The sequence below is a fragment of the Callorhinchus milii genome, unplaced genomic scaffold (genome assembly GCF_018977255.1).
Source record: "Callorhinchus milii isolate IMCB2004 unplaced genomic scaffold, IMCB_Cmil_1.0 Scaffold33, whole genome shotgun sequence".
NCBI lineage: Eukaryota > Metazoa > Chordata > Chondrichthyes > Chimaeriformes > Callorhinchidae > Callorhinchus > Callorhinchus milii.
Window position 1 is genome coordinate 818,018 of NW_024704774.1, and position 16,478 is coordinate 834,495.

Genomic DNA, 16,478 nt, shown 5'->3' on the forward strand with positions numbered 1-16,478 from the left:
ACTGTAAGATAGGAGGGGAGTCAACATGTCCACCACTGAATCACCAGCAGAAGTGTATAGAAGGTGTTTAAAGTTGTGGATTGAGTTGTAAAGGAGAGGCGTTTTGTTGAAGAATGCCATAATTGATATCAATTCCTGTGTAGTATGTATGTGGCACCAGCGGTACCAAAAATTATTTTCAATTTTCTATACTGATAAAGACAAAATGTCTGTCTGTGTCTGTCTGCCAATAACGTAATAACCAATTGATGTAGAGACATGATTTATACCTCATTGGAAAGATCTTGATTGGGGGAGTGTCATGGGCATATGGGGTGGGGGGGTATCTCCTATCGTTATGTAAAGTATAATAATAATATAACAAAGTATAATAAAGTATAATAATTTAATATAAAGGATAATAATACTCTACTTTCCATATTGGATCCTTTGGTTGCAAGCGTAGCTGCAACACGTGCAGATGGTTTCTAATAAAGTAACCCTTTCTTTGTTTCAGGCTATGCTTTCTCTGAAGATGGTGAATATTTTGCATATGGATTGAGTTCAAGTGGCTCAGATTGGGTAACCATCAAATTCTTAAAGGTTGATGGTGCTGTGGAACTTTCAGATACCCTGGAAAGGGTGAAGTTTAGTTGCATGGCTTGGACTCATGATGGAAAGGGAATTTTTTACAACTGTTACCAAAAGCAGGATGGAAAGAATGATGGTAAGCTTGAGACCTTTGGAAGCCAACATTAAATAAATGCAACAAAACTAGGAAACCCTGTGGACATGATACATAGTTTATAATGTTTTTTCCTGATTTGGGGAAAAAAGTGAATGGGCTATATATCTTGTGGGTAAAACAAAACGCGGCAGAATAAATGTAAATTTGTATTATACATTTTGTGTATGCTAATTGTTTTAAGCTTGGAAATTGAAAGTGTTGAAGGTTTTCTTACTTTGCTGTTTGCTTCTACTTCTTCCCCCCCTCCCCTCCAAATCAGGTACAGAAACATCTACAAATCTGGATCAAAAATTGTATTACCACATACTGGGCACTGAGCAGTCAAAAGATATATTAAGTGCCGAATTTCCAGACTATCCAAAGTGGATGGGTGGAGCTGAGGTATTGTTCAGTAACTGTTTAAAAATATTACTACTTGTTGCATAGGATTTTATTTTTATGTGGCATCAAATAACAGATGAGATTGGGCTTAGCTGACTTTATGTATCCTATGCTATAGATTTAGTGATAGTAAACAGCATTGTTTTGAGATTGCAAAACATTTGTCCAGGACATGACTCCTACCCCACTGGGCTTTCCTGATGACCAAGTGGGTAAACACAGCACTCATACATCACAGAATGTTGCCGGTTTAGTTTTCAATATGTCCTGAGGCAGCTGATTGATCTGAGTTGTAAAAATAATTGGGAAGATCAATTTGCTTTAGTGTCCCTGTGGTAGGGAAGGGAATTCTGTCAGGGCTTCTGCCCCTCTTTGCTATTCAGTGACCCTGTTGAAAATTGAACATCAAATGAGAAGTCGATCTTTTTGTCACCTTCATTGTTGTTGACCATTCCATCCTGTTCCACTTCCAGGGCTCTATCCTTTCCGGGTTTCAATATTGCCTGACCCAGTGACTTCATTTTGTCTCTTCCAGTATTGTCTCCTCTCGCCCCTGCACTATCACATGTAGCATTCCTCAGTCCTCAATGATTTGATGATTTCTGCAGCTCAGTGATGTTGGCGTTGTCCCCATCTTGGGCTCCCAGATAGCTGAAGTGATTTGAGATATCCTCCTGAAGTGAAAGGCATTATTAAAATGTAAAATGTTGTGGAGTGTTGAACTCCTCCTAGGAAGTTTTGCTTTGTTGATTTGATTTTCCTGTTTGTGTTTCCCTATATTCCTATATTTTCTGCTTTTTAACAATACATTTATCCCCCCTTCCCCACACACAAGCACGAACACACTGAAAGCAACTCTGCTTACATTGCTGTATTTGGATGAGCAAGGGATAGAATTCTTGTTTATGTGAGATTATTTTTACCTTTGACATCATTCCCCAGAAAGTGAGCAACTTTATCAGAATGTACAATAACAAGATGAAAGTGTTAATTAGCAATATTTTCTAAAATTAAACTAATTGTTTTCTTCATTGTGTTAAAAGTATGCGACTTCAGTGAAAAAAAAGGCAGAATGTTTATGCAGCTTCTGTTACTTGGTTGACTCATCAGCATCTAAATTTTATGCTAGCTTTAACATACTAATGTGCAGATCATTCATCTTTTCATAATAATTAGTACATCTGTTCACTGAGTAGAGAAAAATACTCTTGCTTTTGATTTGACTTTTAACTTGCTGGATAAAAATGAACTGGTTGGTCCAGCTATTGTGATTTTTTTCTGTGGTTTAATGAAAAAGGACACTGGATTAGTCTTAGATTGATTGGTACCTTTTATAAACTCTTAACAACTATTGCGAAGCTCTTAATAATGAGAATTCAGATATACAAATATTTTTAAAGGTGGAGTGCCTATAAGAAAGTGAATAGAATGCCATGTTTTATATTTAGAGGCGTAGAATATCAATGCAAGGAAATGATAATTCTATACAAGACATTGATTAAGTTACAGTTTTAAAGGTGGGAATTTCAGGCTCCATGAATTTCCGGATGGCCCTTTCCAGGAAGCAGAGTGATGACAAGGCCATTTAAAAATATTAACATGGATTATACTGAAGTAGACATGGTAATCCACTGTTTGATGCATAATCTATGGACATTTTAGAAAAGAAATATAGGATTCTGTCCAGATAATTTGAGAACCAATTTTAACAGTTCTATCTAATGATCATAGATGCATGTGCATATTCACCATGAAAGAAATAGTTAAATAATGCCAGAATATCTGGTGCAACAAAAACCTCTTTCATGCATGCATATGTACACTGCTTTTTATTTTGGTCAGCCGGGTGTCTGGTGCATGAGAAAAATCATCGACATACTTAAAAGTATCCAAACCAGACAGAGTCCATCTATGCATGGAAATATCCATTTGCCTGGAAATGCATAATTCCTGAAAGTTTTAAGTGCAGTTTAGCAGGAGTTGAGATTTGGGGACCCCAGAGTGTGTGTTGTGGTACTACTGGCATTTAGCTAGTTAAGACTGCACAGTTTGCTATTTATTGCAAACGCTGCCTGGCAATCTTTCTGCTATTTATCCAGTTATGACCACCTTACCTGCTAGCGTTACTGGCTCTCTGGAATACTACCATGTGTGCACCCCCAGACAGAATTCTGTTGACTGCCTTTTAAAGAGCAGTTCCTTAATGAGTTAACTGTTCCTGCATTGATCTGTAAAACACTCGCCAATCTCTGCCTCCTTCCTCAGAGCAACTTTTAGGAGTTTGGCATTAATACTGTCTGCATCTGCTGCCTTACCATTAGCAAGGCGACATAGGTCGAGTTCATTTCCTCCCGGCAGACTGGATCATTAAGACCTTCAGTCTGCTCAGCCTTCGCATCAACTCTTCCAATTTCCTTACAGATTGATCTTTGTTGTGGCCTGTTGGGTCAAACTATAATAATAACATTCCTTGCATTTGATATAGCACTTTATCACATCTTCAAGACATCTCAAAGCGCTTCACAGAATATACTGTAAAGTGAATTGACTATATTTTGTGGACGAAACGCTTTAGCCAATTGCACACTGTGGTGTCCCACAAATGGTCCAATTTTTTTAAGGAGTTATTACCCTCCCAGAAAAGCGATCTGCCAATTAACTAACAACTGGGTACCTATTTACTGTTAGGTAAACAAAAACATGTAGAGTAATAAAATTTGCCCAACGTTTTGTTCTGCCGGGAATCAAACCTGGGTCTCTCGCTTGCAAGGCGAGTGCTCTAACCACTGAGCTACAGGACTCCATATTTATAACTATGTAAAGCACTATTTCCAGATCCCAAACCACCTTCATGATTCTTTTGTAGAACACTGGCCATGTCCAGGGAACCCTCTGGCCATTACTGACAACAGAAGTTAGGCAGCTATCTTAGTTATAGATGGTAAACTATGGCATGATACCCTTACTCTCAAATATCTATCTCCCTTTTAAACATCTGCTTATACATCTTGCTTGGCAGCGGTTTCCACATTCTCATAACCTCCTGGATAAAGAAATGTTTTCTGATCTCATTTCTAACTGGTTCAGCTCTAATTTTAGAATTGTATCCCCTTTGATTTGGACAGCTGTACGAGAGGCTGGGGTTGACCACTATCCATCTTGTCAATTTTCTTACAACACCTTCCACATCTCTTAAGCAGTACTTGATCTAGGCTGACACTCAAATGAAATGCTGGGGGAGCCCTTTATTGTACGAGGTGCTGTTGTTCAGATGAGACATTCTTTCTGAAACTCCCCTCCGAAGTCCCTCTCGTCTCGCTCCCTCCGTCATTTCTTTCAAGATCCATCTCAAGCCCTACTAGTTTGACTGCGCCTTTGGTCATCTTTCCCTTCCCCACCCCCTTCGGTTCCTACCTCTAGCTTGGGTGCCAAGACAGGAATGTTAAACTCCTTTTGATGTCTTCCCAACGGGAAAAGCGCTATGTAATTGTAAATTTGTATTGTAAACAAAGGTCCTGTCTGCCTGTACAGGTTAACATGAAAGAACCTTTGGCAGAAATCAAAGAGGAGGGAGTTTCTCCCCGTTTCCCTGCCAATAGTCTTCCAGGTTAAAAAAAAATCAGAGTTGTTTGTTGGGAGATTGCTATATGTAAATTAGCTACCACATTTGTCTACAAGTACAGTCACTACACTACAGTGACCTGTGATGTCTCGATAGTATGATAGGCTCTATCCTCAAATGTAAGGATTATCATTATTACAATATAATAAAAGTATACTTGCCTCTGCATCATAGCAAAATCATTCATCCCAGTTTTTAATTAAAACAAATTGTCCTGGCATACTCCCTTTCCTTTTTTTCTCTCTCTCTTCCCCCCCCCCACCCCCCCCAATAAATTTCAAATACACATACTAAAATGACCTGCACTAACCACTTGGTTGATCCCAGTGATTACGCTGATTTATTCAGATTCACCAAATCCATGTCAGGATATGTTATCCATCAGATGAAATTGTTTATTATTTTAGATTTCTTAAGTACGATACTTTTGTTTGGTTCTTCATTATTAGTGAAACAGCATTTGTATTTTGTTTGAATAGATTATTGACAAACAACATTATGACCTGTTTTATATTTATTTAATTGATAACTGATGTTAATTGCTGATTTTTAACAGCATGTTTACATTTGAGGATTATTACATCCCTCTGTATAGATATCAGATGATGGCCGATATATTCTCTTGTCTATCAGAGAAGGCTGTGACCCGGTCAACCGGCTTTGGTACTGTGATCTAGAAGAGATGCCTGGTGGTATTAAAGGTAAATTTTTCTTTCATTTGAAGATATTTACCACATACAAAGGGTTTAAGACCCAATGGGAAAGAGTACAGGTGCCTCTTTAAAATGTTTGTGGTCAGAATACTCCAGAATCTCACGATGCTGACCAAACTTCCTCCCCAGCCTACCATGAGTCATGAATGAATTTTTCTGTCTCGTTAAAACGTTCATGAAATGAAAGATCTGCATCTTGTTGGGAAAGCTTTTAATTATGAGCCTTTGTAAGATACTTAAGAGGCATTAGGTTTATGCCATTTCTGAAGGTATTAACTAATTTATTTTAATAGACTGATGTTTGCAAATGTTCAGCTACATTAAACCATATTAAAAATAAATGTTTTAACTTATCTCTGGATGTGGGTGATGTTGGTAGCATTTTAGCATTGCATTATTCACTGATCATCCCTGGTTGACCTGATGACCTGATTTAAAGTGAAGGCAGTGTGCATTCGCTTTAAACCACTGCTGTCTTTGTGGCGATGCTTCTACGATGGTCTTGGGAAGGGACTTCCAGGAATTTGGCCCAGTGACATTGAAGAAATATGTGGGTTAGGATGGTGAATGACTTGGAGGGGAACTTTGCAGTGGTGATGTTTGCATTATACTGCTGTTCATGTTCTGGATGCTGTGGAAGCTGGCTTTGCTAATTTGCTGCAGGCATTCTATGACTCGAGCCTTGTAGATGGTGAATGCAATTTGAGGAGTTGGAAGCCAAGTTTTTAGTGGCTAAATAATTCAAAATTATTCTCAAAAATTGTCTTGCGGCCACAATGTTGTGGCTGGTCCAGTTAAGCTTCTTGTCAATATCCCTGTGATGTTGATGGGGAGAGAAATCAGCAATATTTGTGCCATTAAAGGTAGAAGGATGATGTAGAATTATGTAGAATGTTACTGCACAGCAACAAGCAATTTGGCCCAACTAATCCGTGCTTATACTCCACATAAGTCTTCACCACCATGATGTTAATCCCTTTCCATTTTCTTTAACCGAGCAGTAGAATTTTATACTCTCTAGTCCTTAGGGTATCCAGACTTCCTCAAGTTTCCCAGAGTCACATTCATTGTCTCCTATGACAACCGATAATTACTAGCTTAAATACCAAAATTCCTACATTGCAATAACTCAAGGCCTGAAATTTCATTTAGTCCATAAGACAAATTTGTCTTAAATTAAGACCAGGCAGATTTGTAGAAAATGTTTTAATTTTTCTTCATTTGGAAGCCAAGTTTTCAGTTATTCAAAATTATTCTCAAAAATTGTACAGAAGTTATTCAACTGACCAGTTACTTTGTTTGAATAGGAATTCTACCATGGGTCAAACTCATGGATAACTTTGATGCAGAATATGAATACGTCACAAATGCAGGCACGGTCTTCACATTCAAGACAAATCTCAATTCTCCTTGTTACCGCTTAATCAATATTGACTTCAGTGATCCTGATCCTTCTAAATGGAAAGTTTTAGTTCCAGAGCAAAACAAAGATGTACTAGGTAAGCACTGTAATTTGTTTTTTCTTAAAAATGTTATTGCTAGGTAAGTAATTTTGTACAAGAGAACTTTGTTCTTACTGGGTCCTCTATTTCCAATAGTTCACAGGCCATGTAATAAGTGAAGTGTGAAAAAAATGGCATCACTTCTGGTAATCAGATTGCTGCTGTCATTTTCTGTGCTATGCTCAGGAAGCACCACTAACATAATTTCTATGTCCTGCGCATGCATATTATTCAATGTTCATCTGGCTCACTTGGTCGCACTCCTGCTTCTGAGTCATGTTGATGGGTTCAAGCCCATATCTACAAATTGAGCTTATAGTCTAGGCTGATACTCCATTGCCATGCTAGGGGAACACTGTATTGTCAGAGCTGCCATCCTTTAGGTGAAGTTTTAAAACCAAGGTCATGTCTGCCTGTTCCAAGTGGACAATGAAAATCCCAAGTTTCTCCTGGCCTTTTTTTAGTCTGCTGTGTGTCTTTCCAGTTTTCCAAATATTTTATGTTTGTTTCATAACAAAAGCTCAAAGACTGCTCTTAAGTGTGTTTAGATCCATCCACATTTGAAGAGAGTAAACAAATGAACATGGTTAGACTAGTTATTGAATTAGTCCATATTATAGACCCATCAATGTTCCAAATATTTCTTCTAACTGGAGATATTTTGTGTCAAAACTATAAGACCAAAGTCAAAACAATTTATAAAAGTAATTTCTTGATTAGACTTGCCACCAGTGTGTGACATTTTTTAATAATAATAATCCTTGCATTTGATATAGTACTTTTCACGTCTTCTAGACATCTCACAGCATTTTACAGAATATACTGTAAAGTGAATTGACTATATTTGTGGGCAAAATGTGGCAGCCAATTGTGCACAGCAGTGACCCACAAACAGTCATGGATTGAGTGACCAAATTATTATTAGATTTTTTTTCAGGGGTTATTAATCCCCGGAAAAGCGATCCGCCAAATGACTGACAACTGGGTTCCTACTTACTGTTAGGTAAACAGAGGCGTGTGGAGTAAGGAAACCTGCCCAATATTTCGCCCTGCCGGGAATAGAACCCAGGTCTCTCACTTGCAAGGCGAGTGCTCTAAGCACAGGATTCCAAATGCTGTATATTTTAGTATGTTTTATGCTGGGATTTGTATTTAGTTTTTTTTGGACAGCTTGTGTCAATAATGCCCATCGACAATTTTTTTTCTGTATTCTGGATGATTGGAAATTCATTTGGTCTGTGCCCTTGATTCACAGAATCATGATTGTGATGAAATGAATGCATTTTTATTTCAAATAAAAGGTTTAGTTTCGCCACGTACAGTGTTCACTGATCCCCTATGTTTGTTCGAATATGCTTAAATCTTTAAAATGAGTTAAAGCTATATTTTCCCTGTATGAAATAATCATTTGTAAACCATTTGTTTTTTTTCTCTTGTCCCCCACCACCCCCCCACCAAAGATTACTGTTGACATTTTTTCCTATTTTCAGAATGGGCTGGATGTGTCAGATTCAACATTCTGATTTTATGCTACCTTCATGATGTGAAGAATGTGCTACAGCTGCATGACCTGACCACAGGAGCACACATAAAGACTTTTCCTTTGAATGTGGGCAGTATTGTGGGATACAGTGGACGAAAGAAAGACAATGAAATCTTCTATCAGTTTACTAGCTTTCTGACTCCAGGTTAGTAGGAAACAACCAATACAGATTATGAATTTCTCCAGGTGTCCTACCAAACAATCCCTCAAACAAAATTAGTGATTCACTATATGGCTGATTGTGAGTCATTGCTGTGTGCAAATTGGCTGCTGTGTCAGTCACTATATGTTATAGTATGTTCTGTGAAGAGCTTGGAGACATCCTCCTGAAGTGGAAGTTGCTATGTCACATATAAGTGATTAGTAAAATATATAATTAAAATATTCAATGTTTTATCTTAAAAAAGAAAGCTTTAGTTGGTGGCCTGAAATAGGACCATTGCACGTTAGGAAGGGAAGAAGCAACAAATGGAACTAGAAAAGATCACTCAGTTAATTATATTTGCCTTGTACACAGTCCATAGCAAAACCAGCATATGATGATCTTGATCCCACATTATCTGGGAAATACTCCCCATAGGGTATCCATGAGCCCCAAATCAATTAAGTAAAATCTATTACATTCCTTCACATCATCTCTATAAAATCTGGCTTCCTTCCTGCCACAGATAATGGCCTGGATCCTGCAACAAGAAAATGACTGCATGCTGTGAATTTTATCAATAAATTAAATGCATTTCTTGGGACACTACCAAGTTTTCAACGAATCATTTTTGTATTTGTTGCAAGCACATCTTTTGTGAACCTGGCTCAGTAGGATTCTCACCATGTTCGGACTTTGAGCTCAGAGGCACAAAGATCCTATGGTGCTATTAGAAGAGAAGGGAGTTTCTTCCACTGTCCCGGCCAACAAATTCCCAGATAAAATTTTGAAATTTCTTACCACACAACTGTTCAGTTCCACTGGAATGTGCACTATAATTAATTTAAACAACATTTCATAGCTGTAAATAGAGAACTACCAACATGAGACATAAAAATAATAATAATCCTTGCATTTGCTACATTATTTTACCAATCTTGAGAGGTCTCAAATTACTTCACAGAATATATAATAACATAATAACCCTTGCATTTGATTTAGCGCCTTATCACATCTTTGAGACCTCTCAAGTGCTTCACAGAATATACTGTTAAGTTAATTGACTGTATATATTGTGGGCAAAACGGGCAGCCAATTGCAAACAATCGTGAATTGAGCGACCAAATTATTTTTTATTTTTATTTTTTTTATTTTAAGGGATTATTACCCTTGAAAAAACAATCTGCCATTTGACTAACAACCAGGTTCCTACTCACTGCTTGGTAAACAGTGGTGTGTGGAGTAAGGAAACTTGCTCAACGTTTCACCCTGCTCAGGAATCGAACCCAGGTCATCTCGCTAGTAAGGCGAGTATTGTAAAGTAAATTGTCTACATTTTGTGGGTTAAGCACGGTAGCCAATTACTCACAGGAGTGTCCCACAAACAGTCATAATTTTTTTAAAAAATTTAAATTTCACAAATTTGTAAAGTATGATTTGAAAGACATTTGTTATTTGTGCTCCAAACCTGGGTAGGTGTGGTTTGGGTTCTTGGTTACACAGCAAGCAGGCTTACTGGAAGGGAACAGTGCTTGATTCCATTTATTACTCCTTTGTATTATCATTTGGGTATTATCATAATTTGAATTGTCATAGTATGAAAACTCAAACTAAAGCATTTTCCTGAGCAAAATATGTTTTGTGAAAACGGGTCCCTTTACCTGACACAATTATCTATACTTATCTGCTTCGTGACATTTTCTTTTTTAAAAAAAGATTCACCTAACCTTCTCTGTCAATGCCTTTTGTGAGGGATACTTTTGTGAGCATTGGTCACATTTCCAGTTTAAAGAATGTTTCAATTTCACAAGGGTTTTGGCATTTTGTTCAATCAGAATTGGAAATGAAAGTTCTTGCGGGATCAGCTTTAGATTGAATGCAGTATATCTGATGGTGGGGTTGGAAAAGCACTCATCAGGAAAGTGGCAGTGGAACTGATGAAAGAAATGCACATGAAAAGGCACCTAGAGACATATCATTCTTCACTTGTATATCACGTTTTCATGAGGACTTGGTGAAAGTAAGATTCTTGTCGGTTAGTGTGAAACGTTCTTTGTAGGATGCACACTTTACATCCCAAGATATCTTTCTCCATACAAGACACCATTTATGCTCCATTTATCAGTAGCCCTTAATACAATTTTTATTGGATGACAAAAATGGATTGCAGAACATCTTTTTATCATGTAGCTGATAGATTTTTATCTCTTTGTAGATTACCAAAATAAATGTAATGTACATACATAATATTTTTTTTCCCATTTTTGTAACCAGCATTATAAAGTGGGTCAGCTTGCTAAGGATCCTTGAAATTAACTTACTTATTGTAAATAATAATAATAATAATCCTTGGATTTGATATAGCGCTTTTCACATCTTCTAGACATCTCAAAGCTCTTCACAGAATATGCTGTAAAGTAAATTGACCGTATATTTTGGTCGAAATGCAACAGCAAATTGCCAGTGTCCCACAAAAGTCGTGGATTGAAAATGACCATTTTTTTTGGTTGTTTTTGGAGGGATTATTATTAGGCGTGTGGAGTAAGGAAACTTGCCCAAGGTTTCACCCTGCCTGGAATTGAATGCAGGTGTCTCGCTTGCAAGGCGATTGCTCTAACCACTGAGCTATAGAACTCCAAATGAAAATATACATATTCCTGTTCTGTAGTTGTGTGTGTGTTTGTTTAAACATCCCATTCTGCAATGTACTGAGGTCTATTTTGAGAGAGTATCATTAATGTACTTGATGCAGCTTAGAACACTTGGCTCACTGATGCAGTTTCCCCAACAGTATGTGGAAAGTTCTAGCCAAAAACAAGTTGGAGTCTTAGTGACTTCAATTGCTGCTGTCATTGCTTGTTATGTATTACTTCTGCATGCCTTTGAGGAGCAAATGAAAGCTCCGTCTTTACAATACATATTTGCATTTATATAGCTCTTCTCGTGTCATGGGGCTACACAAAGGCACTTAACAATGCTAGATACTTTGACTATGGGTGGAAGCTGAGGGGGTTGGGAGGGGAAAGATTCCTGAAAATTAGGTCGAAGAGGTATGACTGACCTTGAATGAGATAAGGAAAGGAGGAATTCGGAGGATTTGGGGATGGCATTCCAGAGAGTGGGGGCTGAAAACCTGCCCACTGACGATAGAGTGTGGGACATGAAGCAGGTCAGTTCACGCTGAGCAAAGGGAGCAGCTGAGTCAGCAGGATTTGAGGTGGTCGCAGAGGTAGGGTGGGGTAAGACCGTGGAGTCCTTGCCTCATGACACATTCATTCTTTATGTTTAAGTAGCTGACTTGGTACATTTTATTGGAAAGTCACTGATATCCTGAGTGCTATTGGACCACCCTCTCTTTCAATATAATATCCCATGAAACTGCAGGTGAATAAAATTCCAGATGTGTCTAGTGAAGTCTCGCCACCTCTCAAATCTACGCTTGTTTCCACTTCAGTAATCCCCAGGATTAACCTCCTAAATACCCAAAGGGCTGTGCAGAATAATTTTGCATATAAGCTTTCTTTATAATCTGCAATAAGATCATGAAAAGCACAACTGAAAATTAAATTTTGGTTAGCATGAGTAGGACGTGAAATTTGAAAGGCAAGAAGAATACAATACAAAATTACATTTGTATAGCACTTTTTATGTCGGGAGGACGTACCCAGACGCTGCACAGTCAGGGATTTGGACACGGGCAGGGGGTGGTTCGGATCAGAGAGAGTGGAGGGTAGGAGATGGCCGAAGGTGTGGTAGACGTGGAGGGTCTAGAGATGTACCTTGAAGGAGACGAGGGAGCAAGGCGAAGTGATGTGGGAGTTCCAAAGGGTGTGAGCAAAGAGGCTGAAGGCTCGACCGCCAAGGTGGGGGGCCTTGAAGGCGAGGACGAGAATTTTGAACATATCCTGTGGGGGATGTGGAGCCAGGCGAGGTTGGGGGTGATGGGGTCATGGAGCCTGGTGTGGGAGAGGACATGAGCTGCAGAGTTCTGGAAAATCTGCAGCTTGTGGAGGGAAGAGTTGGGAAGGCCGACAAGCAGGGTTGGCGTAGTCGAGCCTAGATGTGATGAACGCGTGAATGAGGGTTTTGGTGGCCTGAGGGGTGAGGCAGTGGCGGAGTTGGGCAATGTTACAGTGGTGGGGCAAGGCAGAGCAGGTCTTGGCATACTTGTGGGAAAGGAAGAAGACGCCAAGGTTCCGGACTGGCTCAGTGAGTGGAGTGGATGGTGATGCTGTCAGTGCCTGAGGTGTGGAGGCCCTGACGGGAGCCAATCAGGAGAGTTTTGTTGATGATCAACTGTAGAAAGTTAGCTCTCATCCAGGACTTGATGTCTTGCAGACATTCCTTCAGGACAGCAATGGTCCTGGAGTCGAAGAACTATCAAAGGTAGAGTTTTTTGATTCCATTATGTGGTTACTAGTGGAATTTTCTTTCCCCAGTTTAATTTTTTGCATAAGGTCTTTGTTGTTTTGAAACTCGTAACAGATTCTTATCAATAAATTTATATCTCTTATGGCTTGTCTTCCAGGTATTATTTATCACTGTGATATGACCAAAGAAGCATTGAAGCCAAGTGTTTTTAGAGAAGTGACCGTGAAGGGATTTGATCCATCTGATTACCAGACTATTCAGGTAACTAATTTACATTTCATTTTTATTAAACAATATATATATGTATGGCAATTACTCAATTGGTTAATTGAATACTGATGGCACTTAATTTGGACCATGCTCACTAAATGATCAGGACTGTCCCAATAGCATGTTTTAAAACGGATAGAGTTACAGATTAGGAGCTTACTTGACTGGAGAGAGCCAAAGCTGAATTTCACCCCTCCCCATCCAGTTGCCACATAAGCTCATAACCAACCAGTACAGGACTACTGGCTGATTTTCCCTTCTCCAGTCCATGTTGAGCTTGCTGGTCTCAGCTTGGGCTGCAAGGGCAGGGTAAATTGCTTCCTACCTTCCCAAGCTTAGAAAAGGGAAAAACAGCTACCAGTTACCCAAAAGTTTTTCTTCACATAAGAAAACAGGAACAGGAAGATGCTATTCAGCCCAATGAGCCTGTTCCATCAGTTTATTAGATCTTGGCAGATCTTTTAATCCCAATGCTTTTGCCATACCCATTTATATCTCTGCTGCTCTGACATCTATCGAACAACAATTTTCCTGTAAAGAGGATACCTCAAAGCATTTCACAGAGCTGATTAGATTCCCGAGTGTGGCTGGGAGGGCATGATGACTGAAAATAAGGTTGAAGAGCGAGATCTTAAGGCAAGGTTTAAAGGTGGGTAGAGAGCGGGATGAGGCAGAGGGACTCTGGGATGGAGTTCCAGATCAGGTGGGAAACATAAAGCAGATCTTTAGTAGAAATTCACTTGTGTCTCCTCTCCTGTGTCTGGGAAATGAAGTAATATACTGGGGAACAACAACAACAAAATGACATTGGGAGGAGATCCCAACCCAAGGCGCTGGAGAGACAGAATTACGGACCCAAGCTGAGGGTCGGGGTGGGTGAGGGTGGAGGGCAGGGGGCAAGCACGGTCAAAGAGGAGGGTCTTGAGGTGGGTCTTGAAGGTAGCGAGGGAGGGGGCGAGACACAGGGACTGCAGGATGGAGTTCCAGAGGGTGGGTGCAGAGTGGTAGCGAACAGGTGGTAGGGGGTTAGAAGGTCAGAGAGGGAGGGGAGAGCAAGACCGTGGATGGCTTTGAAGGTGAGGACCAGGATCTTGAACTGTATCCTCTGTGTGATGGGAAGCCAGTAGAGTTGGATAGGGATAGGGGTGATAGGGTTGCAGAGTCTAGTGCGGGAGAGGACACGGACTGCAGAGCTGAATGATCTGCAGCCTGTGGAAGGAGGAGTTGACGAGGCCGACAAGCAGTGAGTTTGCATAGTCGAGCCTCGATGTAATGAAGGCATGTATGAGGGTTTCGGCCACCTGCGGTGTGAAACAGTGTCGGAGCCAGGCGACGTTGCAGAGGTGGGGGAAGGCAGAGCATGTTAGATCATGATGCAGATGTGGGGTAGAAAGGATAGTTGAGGGTCAAACAAGACCCCAAGGTTTCCGGCTTAGCAAGGTGGAGTGTGAAACCATGGATGGTGATGCTGTCAGAAATAATAAGACCGGAGAAAACTCATTAAGGTCCGTTTGGATGGATCCACTGTAAATTTTAATAATATATTTTAAAAAAAACTTACTCTTCCCTTTATTGAATTGGTCACTAAATTGCTATTTGACTCTCTTACACTTGTTGACATAATCCCATTGCACCAATTCTCTGGTTTGTCTTTTCCAAATATTTATCACATTCTGAAAATTAAATCTGAACTGTGTGCTCACCTTCTAAGCTTTGCTCCATGACCTTACTATTGATTTTTTTTTGTTCACCACATTAATCATCAAATAACTAGGCAGGGCGAAACCTTGGGCAAGTTTCCTTACTCCACTCGCCTAATAATAATCCCTCCAAAACAAAACAATAATAAATTGGTCATTCTCAATCCTCGACGTTTGTGGGACACTGCTGTGCGCAATTGGCTGCCACATTTCGCTCACAAATATTACAGTCAATTCACTTTACAGCATATTCTGTGAAGCGCTTTGAGACGTCTAGAAGACGTGAAAAGCGCTATATCAAATGCAAGGATTATTATTATAATGTCAACTGCTGCTGTGTTGCTTTCTTTGTTACCATGACTACCAGTCACAGCAGTCATTAAAGATGGGTTGCTCATACATTCTATGAAGAAACAAATATATTTTAAACATTGAGTTGGATTATTCATTTCGTGGGAAGAGGCTATAGAAATTCTTTGCTGGCAGTTTCTTCAATGTTTCCATGTTCTGTATTTGTACAAACTCACTTTATAACAATTTTAGACATGTTACTGCTTTTGCTTTAACTTGCAAGCAAGAAAATTGATGACATAATTAAATTCAATATGGCATTTACTTATCTTTACCACTTTGTACAAGATTATGTCCACTTGATTCTTGTACGCAACTCTGGATCTGAAGAATCCATTTATTTTCAGTGGTAAGATTACTGGTACAAACATATCAATGCCACCTTGAAGCAACTCTGATATATGAAGAGCAACAACACCCTTTTATGAACCTACACTTCTGAAGGTTCTCTTAATGATTCTAAAATTAGCTCTTTGTGTAGTAGTTGAGTAGTACTCGATATTCTTTTCTTCTTGAGGCTGTTTTTCATCAGCTGTCTTTAATCTCCCAGACAGCAGTCAGTGTTATCAGTTGTACTGGAAAAACTGGAGAGCTGCTGAACATTCCTAAGAGATGGTGTCAAAGGCAAAGTGTCAATGAATTAATTGTTGAAATTGCCATCAATGTTTTTCAATGACAGGGGATTTTAGTGTCTTGAATTCATCTTGCAGATTTCAGACATCTTATAATTGTTTTATGCTGCAGGTGACTCAATAATATAACCATTAAAAATAAAATAACTAGGCAAATGTAACTGGTTAGTTTTTATTCAAACATGATATATTTAAATCTAATGAAATATATTTGCTAATGCTGAGTTTGTGATTGATTCTTTGCAGTGTATCAATTTAACTGTTGCATTATAAATGGGCTTGCCTGAATTCAATTAAGAATCAAAAGCCTCTATTTAGCAATGTTTACCAATCCACCACAAATAAGTGTTCCGAGATGTTTGATTTGTTTCTGTACGGTAAGATTTTTTTAATGATACCTGAAGGCAAAGAAATGAGAAAGGAATGAATTAAAATGGTTGGAACCTTGGAAACTACATGTAATAGGTTTGAGGATGACTGAGGACATTTTCACCCTGAAAATATCCAAGCACCACTCACATTCA

At 39.1% G+C, this 16,478-nt stretch overlaps 1 protein-coding gene across 2 annotated transcripts in view; it reads left to right on the forward strand.

The window, feature by feature from the left end:
- The window catches only part of LOC103182209 (prolyl endopeptidase), a 52,812-nt gene that overhangs the window by 15,762 nt on the left and 20,572 nt on the right, over window positions 1-16,478 (forward strand). For both annotated transcript variants that reach the window (XM_042345213.1, XM_007899124.2), the window contains exons 5-10: window positions 497-706; window positions 987-1,108; window positions 5,326-5,431; window positions 6,751-6,942; window positions 8,436-8,633; window positions 13,159-13,262. In XM_042345213.1, coding sequence (XP_042201147.1) covers window positions 497-706; window positions 987-1,108; window positions 5,326-5,431; window positions 6,751-6,942; window positions 8,436-8,633; window positions 13,159-13,262 — 932 coding nt within the window. The remainder of the gene's footprint in view (window positions 1-496; window positions 707-986; window positions 1,109-5,325; window positions 5,432-6,750; window positions 6,943-8,435; window positions 8,634-13,158; window positions 13,263-16,478) is intronic.